The 24,926-nt window shown below is 48.5% G+C and overlaps 1 protein-coding gene across 3 annotated transcripts in view; it reads right to left on the reverse strand.

Annotated features, from left to right (window-relative positions):
- The window catches only part of AP2B1 (adaptor related protein complex 2 subunit beta 1), a 99,914-nt gene that overhangs the window by 12,008 nt on the left and 62,980 nt on the right, over positions 1 to 24,926 (reverse strand). For all 3 annotated transcript variants that reach the window (XM_034752857.1, XM_034752856.1, XM_034752855.1), the window contains 4 exons: positions 23,082 to 23,227; positions 18,769 to 18,898; positions 4,683 to 4,767; positions 3,895 to 3,981 (listed from right to left, as the gene is read on the reverse strand). In XM_034752857.1, coding sequence (XP_034608748.1) covers positions 3,895 to 3,981; positions 4,683 to 4,767; positions 18,769 to 18,898; positions 23,082 to 23,227 — 448 coding nt within the window. The remainder of the gene's footprint in view (positions 1 to 3,894; positions 3,982 to 4,682; positions 4,768 to 18,768; positions 18,899 to 23,081; positions 23,228 to 24,926) is intronic.

Here is a 24,926-nt window from a genome sequence, read left to right on the forward strand (position 1 = left end):
CACCCATAGGTATACCTTAAATAGTAGATGAGTCTATGTATTCACACTCTGGCCCAAATCTGCACGCCACTGCAGCAAGACCCACTGATTACAATGGGACTCATGAGGGCATTGTAGTCACTTGTGGGATTGCGGGCATAGGCCCAGATTTTAAGAAGTATGTAGATGTTGCTGCACTCAGCATTGCAATGCCTAACTGATTTAGGAGCCTAAATCGCTTTTTGAAAATGAGGCATAGGCTCCTAGACCCGTGAGGTGTTGAAGCCCTGAGTGCAGCCTCACCTAACTACCTTTAAAAATTGGAGATTCAAGGGACAAAGTCACATCTAGTCCATCCGGGGGAGACAAGCGTAGGATTGCTCCTTCCAGTACATTTTGCCCACAGATTCAGTAACATTTGAAATGTCTTTATGTTTGTGTTTCGATCTGCCTTTTATTTAAGGAAAGGATAAATAACCAGTTATTAGGCTAAAGGTGCTTTGAAATCTGACTGCTGCCCAGTGACAGACACACAATCCTAGATGTACAGCACTGTAGAGCACAGAGCCAGACAAGAAATTAGCAAGCGGCATCCCTGACTCAGTAAAAAACCGATCTCTGCTGTAAAGAGATGTATTTGTAATTTAAATATCCCCTTACAGAAATCAGCATTCCTCACTCAGCTGGATGGCAGGGCTTCTGGTATCATCTGTCTCCCTCTCTAGGTGCTGTACTGGCGTTTGTAAGATTTAAACATTCACAAAAATGGAAGTGAAGGGTCTTCACGGCGAGGAGAAAGAACGCCAGGCAGCGCGCACTGATGGAGGGAAGACTGTTTTGATCAGCCCCCGCCTCAGCTCCTCAGGGGCCTATGCACAATTGTCGGTGTGTTCGCTCCATCTGTCAAATGCCTGCTATAGCTCTGCTACTCTATTTAAATAACCGGTTCCGCTGTGATTATGGCAGATCAGCTGGGAAATGGAGGTATTTTTAGCTCACAGCTCAATTCATGTTGTTGAACCGGAAATCAGCTAGACTGGAGAATGAATGTGGTCGTTAAAACCTGGAAGAGATCACACCACAGTGTGGATTCAGGAATTAGCTATTTAAGTGGGTCTCGTGGGATTCATATTGATTTACATGGACACCTATCAAAAACGAGCAGCTGTGGGAAGCAGTGATCTGTGCTGAAGAGCAGCATCTCAGCACATTTTGACTCATAGTCAACAGGCACTGAAATTCACAAGCTTTGTTCACGGCAACTGCTGCCCTGGCACAGCTGAAAGCTAGGCCCAGGTCCCTAGAGCATGTCTGTCCCCGTCCGTGCCAAGGGTATGAAAGTTACACAGCTGCACTGTTCAGATGCCTCATAACGAACATGGGAGAGCTGAAATTTACAATGAAAGCTTTAATCTGCTGCTGGGGTCTCTTCGAGAAAAAGGCCACGATAACGGAGGTAGATTGTTTAATCCACACTCCCAGGGCAAGTACACACCGACTTCAGCATTGCAATTCACTAACCTCAGAGGGAAGATTGGATGATGGCCAGAGGTAGCCTACAGTAAGGCCTGGTCTACACTAAGTTTTTAGCCAGGACCACCAGTGCAAACCCATAGTGTAGACAAGATTTACACCAGCGCCGTGTGGTTTGCACCAGTTTGAAATTGCAAGGGTACAAATCGTGCTGCACGTGCATCAAGTCTGCACCAGGGTAGCCACAGCCTAACACCTGTTATTCCACGCCAAGCTCTCAGCCTTCCGCACCCACTAGCTCTCAGCCTGCTTGGCTCTACGATCCAGCTGGTCAGTGCAGCAAATGGCTCCTGTAATTGCAGCAGGGACGAGGCATCAGCTCCGAAGACGAGAACTGAGGCGTCAGCTGATAAAAGCATTTGAAGGCTGTTGATCAGACATGACCCATTTTCCTCCCTAAACAAGCAGAGGAGGCTGGCAGATACTGCACACCCTGTAGCCTCCTTAGCGATGGATCACACTCAAACAGACACCGCTTCCAAAGCTCTCGCTAAAAGACTGACAGGAGCTTCCTCTCTCTGAGCCCTGGTGATGGCTGCAGATAACTCTGCAATAGAGCAATGTTATTACTCACATGGAGTGCAACCGCGCAGAAATCGAACGGGACTGGAGTGCTCCTGCGTGCCCCTCCGCTGAGAGCGGGGCTTCATTACAATTCTAAGCAAGCCCAGGCACAAGGTCTGGCACATGGCTGGTAAAGCAGCCGAACAGGGAATGCTGCCAATTACTCTGCAACCTTTAATGACTCTCAGCAAAGGGGAACAGGTGGGTAAAGTGGAGAAGGCACTGCAGTGCATAGGCTAATTGCAACCAAGGGTCAAGCAGAAACCTTGCCAGTAGAATAATCCTACAATTAGAGGCATTACAGCGTCCTTAGCATTGGCCAGTGTGATGACCGCAAGATGGACCAGACGGCCCGTTGATGTACGTCAAGTAACCAGGAATTAAACTACCTATTCCTCCCAGGCAGACAGATCCACTGCAGCTATGGTTTATAGAGGGTAAAAGAACTAGTTTCTGGAAGTCTCGTCAGAAATAAAGCCACCTGCTGAGACTTAACATTTAGAATCTAGGCCCAAGGGGAGGGGGGCAGGATTTTAAAAACCTGACAAATTGTCCATCACAAGAACGAAACCTTCCTTCTGTGCCGCAGAGCGCGACAGACAGGGTGGCTAATGGATGACGGTGGAAGGAGAAGGGTGTGATGGATTACAGGGCAGAATTTCCAATTAGGTGGAAATGTCCGTGTGCCGTTTGAGAGGCTGGAACAAAGGGAGTGGCTGAGAGGCTGCCCTCGCCAGAATCCCAGGAACAGAATCAAGTCATAAGGTCCAACGGCTGCTATTTGCGTCACATCTTTTGTGGTCCAAAATAGAAAAAAAATCAGGGCTACAAGGGCAGGCGGTGGTGTCTGCCTGTGACTGAAGTGAGAGGAGTGTTATCCCTGCGTGATGGCAGGCGGGAGAGAAAGTACCAGGAGTTTGTGATCAGGAGGGACACACCTCTCTGTAAAACATACTAGCTTTAGTTACAAGCACTTGGTTCCCATCCAGGTCTCTCAAACGGGAACAATGCAGCTCTACCAGCCATGTATTCCCTCATCGTTCGGTGGCAAAAAGCTCTCCTGTAGGGTTTTTCATCAGGATTGCTCGAAGCACTTTACAAAGGAGCTCAGTATCATTATTCCTTTGTACAGATGGGGAAACTGAAGTAATCTGTCCAAAGTCATGCAGCGGGGAACAGAACTCAGGTCTTCTGAGTCCCAGTCCAGTGCTCTAACCACTCAGCCACTTCTTGCAGATGGGGAAACAGACACAGGAGGGACAAGTGACTCATCCAAGGTGGCACAACAAGTTAGTGGCACCTCTACCTCCCACATTCCCTCACTCCTAGTCTTGTTCTCAACCCACCCAGTCATAGCTGCCCCTACAGGTAACAAGCCTCAGGGATCCCAGCCTGACAGTGAAAGACAACAACTTGGAACCAATATGACATTTCTGTGATGTGGGTTAGGTACAAACCACAGTAACTAGCAGGAAGGATTTGAAATCAAATCTCACTGCTCAGAGACACCATGACAAGGAAGGCAAATAAACAGGAAAGGGAGAATGCAAGAACTGTAACGGAAGGAAAAAGGGAACGGGTGAAATCCTAGGGAGGGAACTGTTTTCAGAGACATTCACTGGGGAACCTCCTTTTATGGAATTCAGCTGAAAGTTTATCCTTGGGGCTAGAATTTGGAACTGCTCAGCCTGTACCTGCAATCCTGATTTGTCAGCGTTGTTGATACACAATGCTAATGACCAGAAAAGCTCTACTGAGTCTCTGTCACTCCTGTGCATTACATGAGGGCTCGCTGCGGTCCAGAACCAAGTTACTCACCAGCATTCAAGTGACACTCTTTAATCTGGAACTGGAGCTCGTTTTCATTTGGAATATCCTTCCACGTGGCAAGGAAGACCTGGCGTTCTACATACAGGAAAGACAACGGTTAGTGTCCCGCCCTCCTGGTTCTCTGAACTACCCACATTGCTGGTCCCAAGAGTCGCTGCAGAAGGACATGCTGCAGAGATAGAAGAGACCTGTCTGGTCGCATCTAGTCCATCCTCCGGGGTCTAGTTCAAGAGTTTTCCCTACGACACATTGGCTAGCAGTTTGTCCAGTCTAGTTTGACTGAAAACAGCAAAGTCTTGAAGACCATGTGGATCTGTTCCCCATGTCTTTGCTGCAGCAGACTTTCACGAGTCAGGAGCAGGTGGGGTTGGTTAGGAAGAGACCCCAAAGCTCAGAATACAAGAACCACATCATGCAGGATTTCCCTTTCCCATCAGCAAAAAGGCCAAACGTAGAAGCCAGTCATGATTCTGTTTTCCAAGCACCTTCTCCGCCTTTGATGTAAAAGCAGGCTATTGAATAGGAGAGAATGTGAAGAAGGGTTTTTTTTAAGAATATCTGGGTTGGAAGGGACCTCAGGAGGTCATCTAGTCCAACCCCCTACTCAAAGCAGGACCAATCCCCAGACAGATTTTTGCCCTCGATCCCTAAATGGCCCCCTCAAGGACTGAACTCACAACCCTGCTACAGAGGGACTTGCATCAAGCTGTGCTTTGTCAGGATGTTGTACTCTGCCTGCCCAAAGAGCAGAGGGACGCTGACCAAACAGTACTCACCCATTTTGCCGTCCTCCACAAAAAGCACATTGAGAGGAATAAGGCAGCTGAAGTAGAAGACGTCGATGCTGTTTTTCACAGCCACCTGGCAGGAAAAGAAACAGGAGAATTAGGGCATTTTCTGTAGCCTGCTGGGGATGGACAGGGACAGGTGTCTCCAAGCCATCGTCCTCGGGGGTTCGTGCCTTTCTAGGGGTGGTGATCTTTAACGGCCCTGCCTGGAGGCGAAGGCCAGCAGTGCACACTGGGGTATGTGGAGAGATACTGCTGAGCCTGAAAGAACATCTCTCAGCAGTTACAGACAAGGAGCGCACCCAGCCTGCTCCTTCATCAGGTCTCACTCCCCTCCCGTGGGCACTTCACTGTGCCAGCCGCTGTGGGCTCACCGCCAGCGGCCTCACGCTCATTTCTTATTCCGCCCTCATTTCCCATCACTCCCCCCACAATGCTAATCTATTCTGGCTGCATGCAGGCACTCTGTCATTTCACGCCCCAGTCCACAGATGGGCTTTTTACCCTTCCATGTATGTCCCCTCCTTCCTATTTGTAACCTGGCCCTTTCCCCACCCAACCTGTGTGTTCTACAATCTCAGCCGGCCTCTCCCTAGCTAGGCTCACACTCCCCTTTCCATCTCCCTGTCCTCCCCTCCCCGCCACACAGATTCCTTGGTTCTCTTTTCTCAGTCTAGCCACGCTCTGAATACTCCACAGCCTGAAGCTGGTCTCCTGTCTCCAACGTCCCCTCTCCCTTTCTCCTGCATCGAATGTAATTTCTTTGTTGCAGCATGGAGGTGGGGTTTGGGCACAGGCTCCATTTGCCGGTTCATATTCGGTCGGCCACTAACTCTGGACACTCCCTTTTACACTGCACTTGGACGTGTCTCGGCAACACCTTGCTAACGCTGCTTAGCACGTATATTGCCGCGTTCGTCAGATTACCTCAGCGTGCCTCACAAGGCTGCATTTTGCAAATGGGGACACTGAAGCCCAATGGCTAAGTGACTTGCCGGAGGTCACACAGCACGTCAGTGCCGGGATCGGGAACACAACCCAGATCCCCCACTCTCGCCTCACTACCCACATCTACTGCACTTCCAGCTGCCTCGCCTTTTAACCCTTGACACCTCCTGTGCTTCACACACACACACACACACACACACACACACACACACACACACACACACACAGAGAGAAGACCAACAGTGCAGATTACTCCAGGGTAAGGGGACATTTAACACCCGTTTGCAGCAACGCCTGAATTCCTTGGTGTTTAGTGGCTTTACCCTGGGGAAAGCTGTGTGAATGTCACCATGGCGGTGGCTGGCTGAGCCGACAGCTCTGCACTGAACTGGAAGGAACAGGGTCTGCGTTAGAGCAACTAGGGGAGGGCAATCAATGGGTGAAACGTTTAATCGCCAACAGCCCCCTTAAACTCCCACAGCGGAAGAGATGCACACAATTGCCTCTTAGCACTACAAGAAGCCATTCTGCGTAGGACTGACTGCTCTTTGCTCACCAGGAGAGTGACTGTACTTGAATTTTCTTCTTGATGAGGCGTATGGCAATAGTAGGGGCAAACCAGAGGTCCAGGAAAACGTATGGTCATAACTGAGGTGAGGAGTCTGGCTCTGGCCTTTTATTTCTCCCTCTCCCGCTCTCTGCCCACACCACGCAATGTCGCTGGAACAGAGTTTGGCAGATAGCCACAATTCCTTGGAATAGGTGAATCCTAACCCAGGCATTGGATAGACCGTATTGACCGGATAATGCATAACATCTTGTTATGGGCTGTGGCTGGGATATGTAAAGACCCTTGAATGTCAATAGGAATTGAGCACCTCACTCCGAAGATCCTGAGGAAATCAGATTAATGGTTCACCCACTGTGTTTGGATTTCAGTTAGGTGACCAGTCAGAGGATTCGTAGCCAGTGGTGAACCAGATTAATCCACAGATGCAAAATTAAAGACCTCTGTGTTTTGTCTGCAGAATAAAATGTCCATGTGTTCTGTAGGGCCTATTTAGAAATAAAACTAATCCCAGGAGAAATAGCTGTTGATAAAGGAGAGGAGGGGGTGATGGGAAATCTGAACACACCAATCAGTTGGTTTGGAAGACATGCAAACTAGAGCGTTAAGGAAATGAGGTCAGCGTTCTGAACAACTGAAAATTATTTTGGAGCAGTTGGGAGGGTCCCCGGAGAGCAGAGAAAAACATGAGATTTGCATGTGACAGAACCTGTTTTTTCCACGTCTTTTTAGTTGTTGTTGTTGTTTAAAAAGGGTGTATATTTAATTCACACAGTGAGAAAAGATCTTTTAAAAGCAGGGATTAGTTAAACCCATTATACCTTGTAAATGACCCATAAATACAAATAGCTCCACATTATGGTCTGTTGTCATACACCGATTGCCGACATCACATGCTGGCAGGTTTGAAGGCTGAGAGGCAGAGGGAATATTACATTCAGTTCTTGCCATCACTTTAGAGAGATCTAAACAAACTAGGTGGCTTTCAGAGAGGTGCAAATTAACTGGGAGACTGGAAAGAACGACTTATCCAAGCTAAATGTGTGAGGTTTGGCTAAATGATGCGGGGGGTGGGTGGGGAGCAGGGAGAGAGGTGTCTATAGATACAGGAAGAGTGTAGCCAGACAGGAGGGAGATGTAACTATTCAGGGGGTAACATGGGGTATAACTAGGGAGTAATGGGATTGAACTGAAGCTGGAAAATTTTCGGCTACATGTCTGGGAAAACGACAGTGAAATCTATTAAGTGGCATGTTAATCTCCTGAGGAAAGGGGCCGCTCCAATGCTCGGGGCATTTTAAATTGGACTTGACTGTGCACTAGGAAGACGTACTGTAGTGAGCAATGCTGCATGGCAGGGAGGTGGACTCCGCCACCGAAGAGATCTTTCCTAGTTCTGATTTCTATCATGAACGGCCGCGTTTATTCTACAGCAACAGAGGTTCGTTAGTTTTTGTAGCTAATTGTTGTTGCTATACAACGGCAGCAGCTTACAACAGGGGCCGGGGAAAAAGCTTCCTCTCCCTCCAGGCACAGATCTAGAGGCACACACCAAATTAATATGCTGATCTTGCTTCTGCAGTTACGAGAGTGCTATAAAAAGGTATCTGTTGACCTCCCTCTCAACTCTGCCGAAGAACAGCGAACCAGCCGATTCTGATGCAGCGCAGTGCATTGGAGCACTATTTCCTCCTGACGCCACAGCAAGCAGCCCACCGTCCTGCCTAGCAAATTACATCACAGGGTTCACTGATGACATCGCTGGAAAAAACCATTCAGCATCTCTAATGAAAACCTCTGCAATCAGCCTTCACAAGCAGCCTTTGCAAACCAGGAGCAGCGCTGACGTGAGCGAGGGGTAATCCTGCTAGGGCTCACGCTCCCAGTGGTGCCACAATAAGTCCTGGTTTATTTTACAAGGTTTATCCTACATATTATCAGGCACTTCCTTCTGTATGGCAGGGCTTGAAGGGAAAATCTGTTAGAGCCTGGACCCATGACAGCCAATAAAAATCTCACTCTCTCTCACCCTCCCTCCGAGGCTGTGGGTGGCTCAAGAGACTGGAGCAGTGATGTGGAGTCTCATGAGTGCTAGGTCACTTTGTCTGAGCTTCAGCCAGCTGGTTTGGAGCCTTTTGATGACTGTTTGCAAGAGACGAGGCTGACAGTCTCAGCACAGGAAAGTGTCCACCGCACAGAAACCGGAGAGAGGCCCAGGAATGGAATGGACTGCTCTCTTCTCTGATCCCTGAGAGAGAGGCTAGCCCTAAGAGGAACACACTGGGAGTGGGAAAGGGTTTGTGCTGTCCCCATTCCATGGAGTGAGAACTTTACATTGCTGGAGACGTTACCCCAGCACCTTTCCCAAGCAGGGCATTTACTCACAATCGGGACAGCTTCCCCATTTGCCTGTGCACCAGTCTTCAACAACACTGCAAACCTTTCGACTGGGTGCAGGTCTCAAGAGTGCCTGGGGGATTTCTGATCTCTGGTCCCCGCTCTAGATGCATCTGATGCACTCCTGTGTCAGTTGCACAAACCACAATAGAGGGGTTAGCCACAGCTTGCTACCTACAGCAGGGCTATCTATAAAGGAGGGAGGTTATTAAAAACAAGGCTCTGCGGGCCAGAGACCACAGCCCAGTGACCTGTCATTGTGCCCCTATTGTTGCCCATGTTCAGCACTGCAGTGTCTGACACATACCATCACACACACTATTACAAGCTCTTCCAAGAAAACTTGGAGGCAATTCTGGGCCAGGATAATTCTCTCTTCTGTTCCGAAAGGTTCTCTTAACTCCTCTGTTATCTAAGTTTTCCCCTGACAGGAATGGTGCTTTTACAAGCAAGGATGACCGTGGGCTAGTCGCTGCTGAAAGGAAGTTCCCCAAACGACCTCAAGAAATTCTTCACAACCTGCTCCGTTCAGTTGCCTCCCTGTAGCCTTGTATAACAGCACTTTGCTTGACACACTATGAAGGAATTTCCCATTCATCTTCAATAACCCCTCTCATCCAGACCAACTTTCCACAGGAGCTTGCTGATCCAAATAGGGCTCACCCTTCAGAGAAGTTTGCCTGCGTGCAGTGTGTAATTAATTAATTAAGAATGTACAAGCACTTTCAGCCTCAACCTCTTCTGAGAGGGAGACCACCTGGTACACCCTGGTTGAAGCTGGCTTTCCATCTGCAACCTAGTTTGAAGGGGAAAAAACCTCTTCTCTTTGAATTCTGCTAAACAAGAGAGGATCAAGTCTTTTGCAAAAACAAAGGGGACAGGTTTTATTTGTTCAGACAGGCTTTCCTGTGATGCTCTAACACTGAAAAGGTCTCACCCGGGCAAAACCTGCACCAGGCACCCAACCGCTCAGAGCTTGTTCAATTTTGCCCCTTTGGCACCTCGAGCCGTCGCGGAGAGAGCATCCTCTGTAGAACCAAACTGTCGGGATTCACGTTCGCTTGCTTTGCTGCGTCTGACCTCTTTCGCTGCAGGAAGACATCAGAACGCTGACGGCTGGCAGCTGCTGTTCTAGGGTGAGTAACACTCATTTCTGAGCCATTGTGAGCGTGCACTGCTTAAAAAAAGAAATCAAACCCAAACCACATTAGTACTAAAACGAAGCTCTAAAGACGGGTGTGGACGCACTCGCCATGCCCTGGAATGCCATGTGCTCAGCAAAGAACACACACCCTGGGAGTACCAGGACCGTGCACCTCAGCCGTAGGATATATCTTCCCTGCAGCTGGAACTGTGGTTCCCATCCTGAGTAGACAGATACGTGTTAGCACGCGTCTGACTACCCACGCTGAAAAGCACGCTCCCCCTTGCAGGGTAGATATACCCAGAGTTTGCATCAGAGCGCCTTACAGCCATGATGTTATCACGGTGAGAACTCTCTTTTCCAGGATCTACATCATCTCTGCCAGCACAAGGCCACGGTTTATTTCCATGACCATGTCTGCAGCCAGAAACCTCACATGAATGCTCTCTGCTTCCCCTCATGTTGTTTGATGGGTACGGTTCGTAGGATCCTACAGGATTTGACAGCCGCTGATTGCCGCGTGCTCTCCCGAGAAGCACCAATCCTGAGCTCAGGCAGCAGACTGGAGTGCCCGGAGCGCCCAGGCTGGATGACATGCCCTTAGCTGCAGCTGTCAGCTCCTGAAATGCTGTTTGCGTCAATGGTCAGGAACAGTAAATTAGTGGAAGGAAGGTTAGGCTCTCATGTGCGTCTGGCTCTATTGTAACTTCCAAAGCACATTTGATTGCATCAAATGTGCTGCATCTCATGCCAATGAGGACAGGTCTGGCAAACTGAGGGACCCTGCTGCAGACTCCAGTCTGTGCTTTGGGTGCTAACTACCTTTCACAGGTGATTTCTTCCCCTCCTCAGTGGGATATGGCTCTCTCGCCTTAAGGAGCTAGACAGGCCAAGGCAAGGAAACGGATTAAGCACCTCTCTCTTCAAGGCATGAAATAAAGCTGACCCAGCAGGATCAGGTTATCACCTGGGTCTGAAGGTAAAACAGAGTGATACAGTGCAAGAGGGAGCACTTTTTACTTGCTTGATTCACCATTGCTGGAGATTATATGGGATTGTGGTGAAAACAATACATTGATCTGTGGTAGGTATTGGGAGAATTACGGTTCTATTCCCAGCTACCATTGACTCCCCATTGTGACCATGAGCAAATCCCCACCTCTGTGCCTCAGTTTCCCTTCTATCAAACAGTGGGGAACGGTACCCACCTAAACAAAGGGCTTCAAGAAAGGATCCACATAATTAGCATTATTCACGGTGCTGCTAAAGAACTGGAAGACTGTCCCCGAGCAGGCTCACAGTGAAAGCAGCACATCGTTACTGATGGGCCCTGCCAGTTTTCTTCCCCAAGGTCCTTCCTTTTCAGATACACAGGGACAGTTTAATCTACCACCAAAATATAGCCAGCTCTGGGGTAGAATGTGACAGGTTTAGGGCAGGAAGAGCAGAATACAGTACCCAGATGAAACCACGGGCGTCATTTGCAATTTGGCCAAGACAGGAGCGAACACGTAACTCTTGCAAAAAGTGCCACAAGCAGTCAATATTTTTGATACAAGACTAAAGTTGATCCAGAAAACACTCCCTTCCAACAGCACAATGCCTCCCAACGTACTGGGGAACTGGGTCAGGACCAGCACAGAGAAGAGCCCCTACTGGATCATCATCACCCCTTTCTGTAGTGTCTGGGTTTCCCTGGATTTCTCAGCCAAGCTCCAACCAGGTCCAGCCCTGCTTGGCTTGTGAGATTTGACAAGCTCACAGAGCCTTGCCTGGATCCCCCACCATGTCCTTGTCAGGCCCTCTACCTTCACATATGTCTTTCTAGGAGGGAGTCAGTGTCTCCCCACACCCTCTGAGAAGGGTTAACAACTCCCTACACCTGCCACCCCCCGCTATGGAACTAACCTAATGCATGCTCAACACTCAGTCAATTTGTCGCTTGGAAGAGATGATATTTGTTTTTTCCGTCTCTCCTTCCAAAACAATTTGTTTGCTGAGGCTAAAGTGGTAAGCACTCAATGCCTTCCCATATCACCTCCTCTCTTCATGTACTTGTATGGTCCCCTTCATCCCAGCACCGGATCCCCTCACATGTTAATGAAATTATCTTCAACATTCCCAGGAGAAAGGGAAGCATCCCCAAAGTGACTAGTCCATGGTTGCAGAGGAAGTGCTGGGAACTAAACCCAGGTCTCCTGATCTCCAGTGGCTTACCTAGGTTAGCCGCCTTCAAAGGAGAGAATTGCATCTTCACTTGACCCTTGAACGGCAGAAGGTTTCACTACACTCTTCAAACGCAGTTTGGAGGAAACTTGTTCTTCATTTCACAGTGCTTTGCAGGGAGTCGAAGTTCTGTTTCCAGTATCGCTAGCCATGGAGAAATGCAGCAATTGGCAACACAATCACTACAAATGTGTGCCAGCCGATTGAGAAGAATTTTAAGGGCATTTTGAAATACTGAAGTCGTGCGCTCGGCTGCTAGCTCACCAGCTGCGCTGAACAAGTCCTGGTGATTGATAGAAGGTAATGCCAAGGAATGGAACACATTGTCGATGTAGAATGGTAAAATCCCCAGAGAACCCCAATGCTCCAGGCAAAGTAGGTACATTAAGGCTCTTTGTGATTCGTTCTAGCTTGTTTTTTATTAAATCATCAGTGCAGGCAGTTACTGTCGGGACAGAGAGCTGCAGAACTCCAGAGTGGCAGCTGGGAGCCCGTAGCCTTTAGCAGACAGCTGAGCTGGGTTGGACTAGATGACCTCCTGAGGTCTCTTCCAACTCTAACCTGCTATGATTCTAGGTCTATGTAGTAGCAAGTCAGACCTGGCAATTTTCTGAAATTCTCTTCCCTACTGCAGCATTATGGGATTGCCAGGCTAGACTAGACACCAGCACTACTACCTCTGCATTGTCTAGACCAGTGGTTCTCAACCTATTACACAAAGTGTTAGCTGGGCCCAGGTTGAGAACCAGTGTCCCCCACCTAACCGCCCCCCTCAAGCCCCTATTCTCAGTGCCCTCTGCCCAGGGACCCCTCCACAGAGTGGGGCCAGGAGTGGAGAGCTGGGCCTGAGGCAGCGACCCCAACCCCGGACCCTGCTGTGGGGGGCCGGGCAGCACCCAGCTGCCCAGACCTGGCCTGGGGGAGCAGCCAGGACCCTACCCTCAGACCTCACCAGGACCTTGCAGTGTTGGGCTGGGCAGATGCCGGCTGCCTGGACCCCGAGCCCCGCCATGAGGGACAGCCAGAACCCGGACCCCAAGCCCCACCACACGGGGTTGAGTGGCAGCCGGGAGCCTGTAGCCTTTAGCTGGGCCACAGCTGTGTGCTAATTGGGCCGCATGCAGGCCGTGGGCTGAGAACCACTGGTCTAGACCTTCTCAGAGCAAGATCAGACAAGACTGCATTGAATGTCAAGGCTGTTTTATAATAGCATTTGCTCCTTAGGAAATTTTTTGGGAAATTGCTATTACAGATGCAGCCTTAAAGCCCTGTCTATACAGGAGCAAACTGTGCCAGCCACAACCATGATTGCAAGTTTTAAAAGGAAGCAAGTTTTACAGTGCCGTGCAGAACTGTGTGGAACAACTGGCAAACATCGTTGTATTCAGCATGGAAATCCAGAAGGGACAGCAATGTATTAGCTAAAACTGTACTTCAGGTTACCCCTCCAGCAGAGATCAAATGCGTCTTCTGAACGTTAAATCCAGGCCAAATATGGATGCAAAGCTCAGTAAAATGAGATTTGGGTGTAACGCTGATGGGAAACTATTTTAAACATTCACAAGCACTACTACACAGCCAATGGTGAATATATTCTTTGCTGTTAAACACCCTCAGTGGACTAAACAGTGTTATAACATGGCTTATTCTTACCCGTGTGGTCAGAAACACAGTCTAGATTTCGACCAGGGTTAAGGCTTGGCTCCCCAACACGGTTATAATATTTTATTCTGCCCACACAAGGAAAAAGACAACCCAGGATGGCCACAAGACGGTGGATTTTGTAGTGCAGATGGGCTCTGGACTGGCCCCGAATTCTGAGTAAGATGGTTAGTGAGAGACAGCCCACACACAGCTCATCATTTTCAAGTGACAGAAGGCGCTGAATTTTAGAAGCCTTTACTCATTTCATGGTTCAGCAGCTGCAGTTGTCTTGAACATAAAAAAACCTCACAAAGTATCCCGTACATCGGGGCAGGACACTTCAACACTTGCAATTCCTCCCAGAGCTGCTCGGCCTAATGCAGAAGTTACAACACTGAGGGGATTTCTGAACTACCCTTGAATGTGGGTGTATTAGGACTGGGGCTTCGCTTTGGTACAGGACAGATCCCAGCAGGCATTCCAGCATGGCTTTTTTTATTCCAAACCTGGCTCTGGTCTGGATATGATTAATGGATTTTTTTTTTTTTAAACCACCGCATGCTCTCATAGCAGAACCACTACTTTATCCCATGTGCACTGAGGCAGAGACTTGAGAAAGCAACTGCCCCAGCGATCTCCAGGGGAGATGCAACTGCCACTCGGGTTCCACACCTTGCTCCAAGGTGGGGAAAGAAAAATAGAAGCCGAACAAGTCTGCATTTCGTTGGCCTGCAGTCAACCCGGGGTCTCTGAAGGCCAGCTCAGCCCTGGCACCTTTGGGCACTGGTAGAAGAGCTTAGCAACTACCACAGGATTTAGCCAGCGCTGTGCAGTGGTGAGATCAAGTCAAATGCCAGGCGGCCAATGAAAGGCTGAGTAAGTAATTTGAAAATGTTCCTAAGCAACCAGCACTGATGGAAATTAACAAAATGAGAACTAAGTCATGAAGATCTCATTTAGCAACAGACACTCTTAAAAAGGCTCATTCCAATAGCAGCTCTGTGCCCGTAAGGGGGACTGTGATATTGGCGAAAGATTGACACTTAGTGCCTGAGAGTAAAAAGCAAGGCTTTACTGAAGGAAGAACTTATATTTTAAGTTGCGTGGGGAGTTTTTGAGGCGCGCGGAGGGGCTGCGGGGGATTTTGATTGTTTGGGATAGTTGGTTAGGTAGGATTTTATTGAAGGGAGTTTGCTGCAATGTTATTTTTTTTGTGTTTATTTTAAGGTTATATGGGGTTAATAGTTGGTTACATTTATTTTATTTATAAATACAATTTATAAATATTTTAAATGTAGCCAGCTATTAACCCCATATAACCTTAAAATAAACACAAAAAAAATAACATTGCAGCAAACTCCCTTCAATAAAATCCTACCTAACCAACTATCCCAAACAATCAAAATCCCCCGCAGCCCCTCCGCGCGCCTCAAAAACTCCCCACGCAACTTAAAATATAAGTTCTTCCTTCAGTAAAGCCTTGCTTTTTACTCTCAAGCACTAAGTGTCAATCTTTCGCCGGTATCACGGCCTCCCTTGCGGGCACAAGCTCTCTTTTGGGGGAATGTAACAGGGATATAAATACAATGAATCACAGTGGGGTCTGGAGTCTGTTTAACTCTACAGGGCCAAGATGCTTCTGTATTTACATCTGGCTTCATCCTTTAAGGGTCAATCAAACTTTGCTACAATAGCTGTTGAACTTGGCTGACCGTTCCCATCAGCAGACTACAACCATTTTCAATATTAGGTTAGGGTGAGGAGGGAAGGAGTGTGTTATCCTTTATCATACACAGCAGGACTACTGGCAAACAGTCTAGAAGGCTGTTAATGCTGGGTGTGGACCCTGATTGCATCTTGCGGAAATAGATCTCTTAACATTCAGTTCTCCCTTCTCTAATGTGTTGGTTTTTGTTAACGTGTCAAGTGCTTGGATCACTTTCGTTGATTAGGAAAGAGGTAAAAATTAAACGCCATGTAGTGGAGAATAAGATTCTCATAAAATTACAACAGGAACAGGACAAACTCATTACTTCTGAAATTGCTGCCTGCAGAATGAACTACTAGCCTTTGAAGTTTTTAGTTCACATGCCATGGGAAGTTAGAGATGAGTTTGGTTGCCTGAGGGCTTATTTTTCTGTTACTGCAACAAAAAAAGAGAATAAAAAAAATGAAATTAAGGGCCTTAAAGTTCAAACAACTCCTGTACACTGGTTCCTAACAATTCCATGCACAGAAAATCCCATGCAATATCGCACTCAACTTACTGAGAGTTTTCTGTCTTCAATGAAAATAGGTGTAGGGAAATACAGGAGTCCCTATATTTTGCTATAAATTGCTCTCTCAGTAAGGCACAGTGATTTCTGTAGGATGTTTTAAAAGTCATTATTTCTGTGGGAAAACACAAAGAATGCCATTCCGGAGCTGGGGGCTGACCGCACAATGACAGATCTCCATCAAATCCACTGCTGTCTGGAGAGTAACAACCGTACTTTTTCACTTGGCTTCCGTTACCAGCGTGACTCAACTCTCAGCTGAGAGAGATACTATTACTCCAGATGGCAGCTTCCCTGATTGTAAAAGGGCAGCCAACTTGTGTGGCAATGAGGTAGCTAGTCAACGAGCGAGCAGATCTGGCACTAACGAATGCTCTGCTTATTTCCAAATAAGGCAGCTGGAGGTTTCCACATATGTTTTCGCTCTGCTTTATTCTTGTAGCATTTTCTGCTAGAAACAAACTGCATTCGGATGTCTTTGGAGGTTTCATGGGAACCCAATAGTTCATCTCCTTTCTGATCAAAGGAAGCAGTGGCTTCCGGGTGTGTTTTTGGTTGATGGGACACCCCTTCGTGTCCAAAGCCAGATCTAGAAGGTCTGGGACTCGCCCATTCTGTCCCCATGAGCTAGTGTTCATAACAGCTGAACCAAACTGATGTAATCACCACCTTGACATGCCTAACTATTCCTGGCCCTGGGAAATCTGTGATCCTGTATGGGTCTCCTACGCCGTGGTGCAAAATGCTGCAACTCCTCCCTCTGTGGAATGGATTCCAAGGGCATTATCAACCCCCCTGCCCTGCCTCCTTCTCGCTAAGCAGAAAAGGCCCCCGCATGGGAGATATCACGTGCAGCTCATCCACGTACTCCCCTAACCTCATGACTTTGCCGAGGGTCTATGGGGTAGGGGACCTGCTCATCTCTGCTCCACTCATGCAGACGCAGCTATTGCACCACTCTTGATGTGATGCCAATTCGGAGCCTCAGGAACTAAGCAGTGGAGCTATTTCTAGCTGTTTGCCCGAAGACTCATTAATAAGTCATAAGCCAGGGAGCGGAACAGTCAAGAGAAGGAAACTGTTGTTCAGGCAGATGAAAGTTACAATTTAATCATTGCATTTGTTTAAACCCTGGAGGGAGTAAGAACTCTCTCTACATGGGAAGTGCTCCACTCCGTCTGGGCCCCTAACGCAACTGGAGACCAAACCAACCTCCCCCAGCCCCAGATCAAGTCACTGAGCTATATGTGCTGTGAAACTGATTATTTGCATCTACTGGATACGAGAAGTCTCTACCCAGGAGATGCATAGATATAACAGGCTATAGACAGGGGAACCACTAACCAGCAGCTTCCAGGAAACAGGGAGCTACTGCAGACAGACTGCAGACTTTGAGAGCTGCATCTGCCTGACCGGCGAGGTGAATGCAACATAGATAAACCTAGCAGGGCCAAGGCCCCAGAATCGCCACTGAAATATCTGACCCCAGCTGCACTAAGGGAAACGGTGAGGCCCCCTGGAGGGAGAACTGCTTTACCAACCCCTGCATTACAGTGAGAAGGGCGGGCCTGAGAAATGAAATATACAAAACAGCTTCATTAATGTAACATTAACTACCCCTTACTCTCTGTTTCCTGGACCTTAGCTCTTCGGGGCAGAGAAAGTGCCAATGATCTGGGGAAGCACCACTTAAAACTAGCAGGGCTAGGTAAATATTTAATCACTTCAGCAGCAACCATCTTTCCCGCGGGTTCCTTTATTCTTACATCTCAAGCCATCATCTGAGCTGAATTAACGCCCAGCATGGGGATCCACTCCAGATGTTTGCGGCTCTTCCTCTCCTTTCGAGCCTGACTCTTGGCAAGCTTAGCAAATCCCCACCCTGCCCTCTCAACTAGCTCCATATGTACGTTGTCTGGAGCACACCTGAATCCGCTGTATTCACGCAGCTCCAAGAGGGCTGGCTTATTTACTGCCAAAACGAACAGGTACAACACAAGCAAGTCACTCCTTGGGGGAGATGAAACAAGATGGGTATTTCCCTTTCGGAGGAGGAAAGATGGCAAACCCAGCCTCCCTCGTTTATTGGATAATCTGCATAGCTCTGCACGACTGCTTAGTGCACGTGGCTTTTCAGTTCTGTACATTAACACCACATGGCATCTGGGCTCTGCAGAACTTCCATGCTTCACTGGCCAACTTCCCCGGTTTTGTTCCAGAGCGCCTGTGTACGTCATGAGTCACAAGCTGCCACTTTGCAGAAGGCAGATGTTCTGACGCAGCGTGGCTTGGATCTGAGGTTAAAAGGGTTACGTTTTCCTGCTATAAAGATGTTGGGAAGGAGGGGTATTAAAATATCAAAGAGGAGTTTGTTTTAACTCCATGTAATCAGAAGAGCACACAGCCTTTGGAGAAGGTGTTAAATACAAGCCTTGAGAGTGACTGGCCCAGCACCCAGGGCAAAGCCCGGCTCTGGTAACTACGTTCTGCCTCCCCGCTACAGTTCCAGTTAACCAAGGAATCATCTTCGCCTCCTGTCCTACACCGTGCAGCCTTGCTGCACACTCTTGGCCATGTCCCACCCAAGAGGTGGCTGCAATGCAGTGGCATCAAGTGAGCCCTGCATGTCAGTTTAGGTTTGCGAACTTGCAGGATGAGAGAGGACATAGATCACCTCAAAGTGCTACAAACCCCCCCACCCCACCATTTCCAACAGATTGCTGGCCAGAAGTCCCCAAACCATTGCTCAGCATTTCAGTGAACTTCTGCATTCCTCTGCGGAGGAGCCCCCAAACAGAGGCGACCTCTAGTAGAAGCGGGAGGAAGACAACTGAGCTGTGAGCCCCCAACGTAGCATCAGACGCTGCTTACCTGGAGGTTGTTGAGAGGCTCCATTTTCATGACCGGTCCCAAGGTGTTGAGGGGAAGGGAGACGTCGATACTTTGGTTTGGCATCAGCGGAGTATGAATGGCCAGCGGAGTGCTGGGGATGACGCCGAAGCTGGGCGAGAGAAAGCCAGAGGGTGTTCACACAGCACTGCATTTCTGAGAGCCCTACATGCGACGTAGTCACTTATTTAAAAGGGAAGGAGATCAGGGGCTGCTGTCCCAAAGGTTCTCTCTGCTCTCCATTTTAGCGCGGGCTGGCCTCACTTACGGCCCTTCCCGAGATGTGCCCCACTGTGATTCAGGGGAGAGGGAAATAGGTGACAATTGGCATCTAGGTGGACGCTTGAAATAGGACAATGCACATGAACTTGAGTCTCATTGGTCTCCCTGAAAAAGGGCCCACCCTGGCCAAGAGAGATTATCTGCTGGTGACATTTCCATTCTCTCCCCCATGGGGCCAGTCTAATTGCTGAATTCACATGCTAGTAAGCAGCGGCCTGCCCTGTAAGGAGCAGCTTATTAGCATGTGAATTCAGAAGGGCTGGAAGGAAGGCTCATGCCTTGGGACAAACACTCTTCGCTTTCACCAGAGAAGAGGCAGACAGGCAGCCGTGGGCCTTGTGTCAAAGTTAGGAGCAAAGGACAGAGAAGCAAGAACTAGTACAGGACAGGGAGAGGACAGCCGTGAAACAGCTAACCAAAGAGGAATCAGCAGGTTGCACCAGTACTGCTACAGAGCAAGGCAGTCCCCAGCACTGCCAGATGGCTGCGTTTGGATGGGTGCAGGTTCTCTGCTTTACTTTATGCTCTAACTGGGGAAGCACACTGCCAAAGCAGATGAGAGTTACACTCACTCATCCCATTCCGGCTCAGACACAGTTTAACCCCGCGTGTCCTACTTAGTGGTACACGTTTCACCGCCATGCTCTGCAATGGCTTGTGTGCAAGTGCAATTCAAGATGTTAGCTTGGATTGAGACCGGTTATCTTAGTGACCAAGTCTCTCCTTCTGTACTTGTCTCAGCAGCTCAGATCAGCTCGGGCATCTAGGCAAATGCTCCTTGAATTTGAACTCCAGGGAGCTGGAGGCAGGATATTCTCAGGGGAAGGTGGGCTGCATTGCCCTGCCAGGTGGGGAAGAGACCATGGTGGTGTGTGCACTAGAAATGCTGGGAGTTCTCTTTGCATTGGCTGACACATGCTTGTTGAAGGGATGACGAGCACCCAAATCTCTGACGGATGCATTGTAAATTCAAAAATAAATGCTGTACTACTGGAGGGGGGGAGGGAGGAAGGAAATCTTCCTGCTCACAGAAGTTGCATCACTGCTACGGCTCAACGACAGGGGAACGTGTAACACTATGTATACTGAAATGGAAAGGGCAATCAAAATAGCTGGGAACAAGGAGGAAACGGGAAGAAAGAAAAACCGCAGCAAGAGCAGAGAAGGGAGAAAGATCATTCCCCTCACTGGCACCCACCACAGTCTTCCTGACCAGATGCTTTTTGCATGGAACCTATTAACCTGGCTGCCCCCTCTGCGGCCATGCTGTCCTGAAGAATTGTTCTTGAATCTCCTCCCATACAGTCCATCCTACTAGTCTGGCTACCTCTCTGCTGGCCATCTTCGTCCCAAGCTTCCAATTACACAACGCTCCAGAGTCCAGACAGACATACCCGCATCACGCAAAATCTGAAGGTCAGTGACTCGGGGGAGGAGGGGCACTTTAGGAGGGCTGGCCTGGGCCGAGAGGGCGCATGCCAAGTGTGGCACTTCCTATCTCAGCTGACCCCCTGTGACTTTGGAAGGGAGACCTCATGGGATTCTGACGGGAAGGAGAGGGTGAGACCACCAAAACCAGTTCCCAGCTGCACTGGACCAATAAGGAAGTGGAATTGTTTGGTTGGCCAGAGAATCCACATCTCATTTAAGGAATACAAGTCCATCTGCTGCAAAAGCAGTACATGCTGGTCTACTGTCCCTTGCGAATTACACACTGCCTAGGTCTGAACATCCTCCAGGGGAGTGTAATACCAAAGTGCGTTTAAACAGAGCTCTACACAGTGGGAGACTCTGGCAGCAGGGAAAGTCTCCGGGGTGAGGGGAGGCAGCGGTCAGGAGGGAGGGCATGGCCCTGGCCGCTGCCCACAGCCGGAGCCTGAAAGGTAGTCACACATCGCAGTGGGGATGCAGCCTGCTTTGCACTGCAGTATGTCGCTACATATATCCTACATGCCACCACCAGCGTAGACAAGGCCATGGCTGCCGAAAGGGAGAGAGGATTCCAGTGTCTCTTGGCAGAGAATTTTCCCTTCCTCTACAAGGCCACTCTTAAGAAATGAGGAATCTGCATGCTAGAATGAGAGCACTTTAATCAGAATGGGCCCTTTACACTCTTGACAGTTACTCAGCGTACGCGATGGCAAACCCTCTCTGACAGAGGCAGGTACAAATGGGGACGAGACGAGAGCGGGGATTCTCTTTGTGAGGGCAGGTTTATGAACAGCGATCTGTACGCTCTAGACATTCTACTGGACTGCAAGGGGCAGCTCTTGCCAGCAAAGCGATTTTGCTACCCATTGTGCTCGCCATCAGCTATTTCACTGGTGATTTGTTCACTTAAATAACTATTTCAAAAGGCCTGCGTTTAAGTCTTGTGTGGATGCTGTGCTCCCTCCCAACTCAATTTGGAAACGCAGTCATTCGTCGACTCGCTGGGGACGGTTACATCTGCTGATTCAGCAGCCTTAGCTGTACTTGGCTAGGGCTTTACCAGCCATAAAAATCACGCTTCCGCCTTATAAATCCAGGGGTTGTTTCAAAACATCACTGAAATGTAAAAAGGGGCAGCTGCAGCTTCGGCGCTAGAAGAAAGAGGGGACCATATGCTCGCTTGCTCACCAGGGCAGGGCAGACTGTAGAGAGCAGATTGTATTAAAAACAACACAGATGCATCAATCTAGGATCTTTTCAGTTGTATTTCATACAACCCGTAGCCAGAACTCGTCAGCACATCATATTAAGTATTCGCTCTCAGGACTGAAATATACATGTACATCGGGGCCTGTTTGGGTCTTTAAAACTGTTCCTTACAGATCTACCCCAGAGCAGGTACCAGTAGCATAAATGACTTCAGGTGGCCACAGCCAGACTGCGTTCTACTAACTAAGGGTACGTCTTCACTACCCGCCGGATTGACCTATCGGGGATCGATTTATCGCGTCTCGTCTAGACACGATAAATCAATCCCCGAATGCGCTCCCCGGCGACTCTGGAACTCCACCAGCGCGAAAGGCGGAAGCGGAGTCGATGGGGGAGCCGCAGCCGTCGATCCCGCGCCGTGAGGACGGGAGGTAAGTTGATCTAAGATACGTCGACTTCAGCTACGCTATTCTTGTAGCTGAAGTTGCGTATCTTAGATCGATCCCCCCCAGTGTAGACCAGCCCTAAGAAGTAACGTTTTCCCCTGTCTATATGCTCACCTTACTAGACACACAGGGTGCAGTTTTCAAAGCCACCCAGTGCTGACTTAACTCTGCTTCTACTGAAACCAGCGGAAGTTTTACTGTTGACCTCATGGGGAGAACTGCTGGGCCAACACAGAGCACTCTTGAAAGTCCCACGCACAGCAGCTACGAGCCTTCTCAAAAAAGTTCGCCACCTCCAGCATTTAACCTAACAAAGCAATCTTGGCCTCTAGGTAGACCATATACACAGTGCTTGCCCTGACTGCATGTAGAAGAGGTGATGAAGAGAAATCTCACCATGATGTTGGCTATGCTTTGACTCTCTGGTGGCCTGCACCCATAGGTAAAAAGTACAGGTAACTAACGATCCCATAAATTGAAGAGGTTTTAATGACAAATCATTGCCATTAATTTTTTCATTGTATTACTGTCAATCTAGAAATGTTTTCAGTGGAAGTTTTAGAACAGTTGTTTGTCGCTCTTATCTTTTAACCCTTCATATGCGGTTCAGCCAGTGAATGGAAGATGATTTAGTTAGCAAGGGGCCAACGGTAGCCCGCAGATGACTAACCGGATAGATCAAGAAGGCTAGTTTAATCCTATTTAGTGGTTTGGGACTTACAACATCCAGCCAATGAAAGAGCCCATGCATGTGTCTGGATTTGTTTTAAATCCCACAATGCCAATGAAAATTGTGCCCTAGAAGGTCACGAGCAGCAGGCTGGGAACCACAGGTCACTCGCGCCCATGTCTAGAACCGGGAAACTGAGCCAGGAGCCCTCTCTAGGACCTTGCCACTTCCCTACTAAGGTCAGGTGGGTTTCTTACCTGTTCTTATTAAACTGAATCGCAAAATCAGTCATGTGCTGCAAAGCCTTATTGGTGAAGTTCATCTCCATGTAGATGTGTCCCTGCCTGTGAGTGAATGTCCCAGAGATCTCCAGGCCTTTAGCCTTCACTGCCGGCAGCCAAACCTGAAATACAACAAGAAATCCTGCTCAGAACCAGCCTAGCCCAGCTTGGAGAAACCCAGTGAACCCTACAGAGTTTTTAAACATTTGAAAGAAAGGTCCTGAGTCGTGCAATCCATTCATTTGGCAACTGTTAGTGTCCATAAATGCTGACAGAGTACGCTGCACGTGGAGCAAAGGAATCTAAAACAATCAGGCTCACCAATGAGCAACACCAAACCTGCTGCTCCTATTCCATTGATAAAATCCTATTCGTTTACAAAGCTCCCGTTGGAGCTTTGAAACATTCGATAACACCAACGTGCACAGAAATGGAAGGGGGCTGGTGTCCAGGACTGACTGGTCTCTTGAAAAGGCAGATTCCTCCAGGGACTGTGCTGGGATAATCCTGAAGACTGAACCAAGTACAATCACGGGGCTGGTGCTCTTATCTGTTCCTGAAGAACTTTTGTGGGGGAATCGTGAGCATCAGCAAACACAGACTAACGAGGACTGTTGCACCAGCCAGAGTGACCACGGTTGATGGTGTCACAGCAGGCCTCATGTAGTGAAATTCCCAGATCTGGCACAATTTGTAAATTTACGAATATCTGGAATGGCCTAGCAGGCAATGCCAGGTAGCGTCAGCCCCTGATGGAGCCTTTGAGGGCATCCTGGGGTGTTTTTGTTCATCCTGGTGACATGACCGAAGAGCAGGCAATGCTGTTGTGAATACAACGAGCTTTTGAAGGAAGGCCAGCTCGCTGTGTGATTATCATGTTTCACACAAAGTCAGACCGGTTCATTATGCTCAGGATTTGGTCTGAGAGCACATCTAGGCAGACGTGCTTTGTGGACAATGCTCAATGTCAATGTGATTGGTTGAGCAGCGGATAGTGGTTTTTATCTGGATACTTGGTGGGACCTCTGTACACAATCTTTTATTTGGCATAGTACCAGCAAGCAGCCAAATGCTGGAAGCTTGGCATAAGGGGCAGAGCAGTTTATGCACATGGGTTTTATATTATTGTTAACAATAATTATTAGTTGGTTATTCACGGAGATTAACAAAAGTTTTACTAAATGGCAGCTCCAAACAGGAAGAAGGTGAACACATTGGTGCCACAAGGAAGAACTCCATCCCTCAGTGACACCCAGGGCATGGAAAAACTAAATACCACATTCCAACAGCTGCTCTGAAATGACATGCTTCCCCCCAGAGACCTAGCTTCACATTGGCTATTCTAGTTCGGCCAAAGCCTTGTTAGCGGACCAAGTTCTGCTGATACTGAAGGATCATCAATAATTGGATTAATAATAAAGATAACAGTTCAGTCAGAGCTTTCACCATCTTTCTCTTCTACAATCAGGTGCAAATCCAGGGCGCCCACTAACACGGTGCTCACTCCAACCACCGATTTATTTTAATCCCTCGTAAATAGGACTCCCCTCATACAAATGGATTTTCTGTTTATTGATCAGCACGGATGGTTGGACCAGTGGGGTGAAATCTTGGAATCCTGCTACAGGGCATCTAGTTAGTAGCTGCCCAATGGGGAAAGTGGCAAAGTCCAAATTTTTGCAGCTCCCACAAATCCTTCCTTACAGTAACATTACCTTACTGGTAATAGTAGGGAAATGCTGAAAACAGAAGTCTAGAGCCGGTTAGATTTGTCCTTCAACAATCGCTGTCACTCTGGGGGAAACGTAAGATATATCTAAT

This window comes from Trachemys scripta, chromosome 18 (genome assembly GCF_013100865.1).
Source record: "Trachemys scripta elegans isolate TJP31775 chromosome 18, CAS_Tse_1.0, whole genome shotgun sequence".
Taxonomy (NCBI): Eukaryota; Metazoa; Chordata; order Testudines; family Emydidae; genus Trachemys; species Trachemys scripta.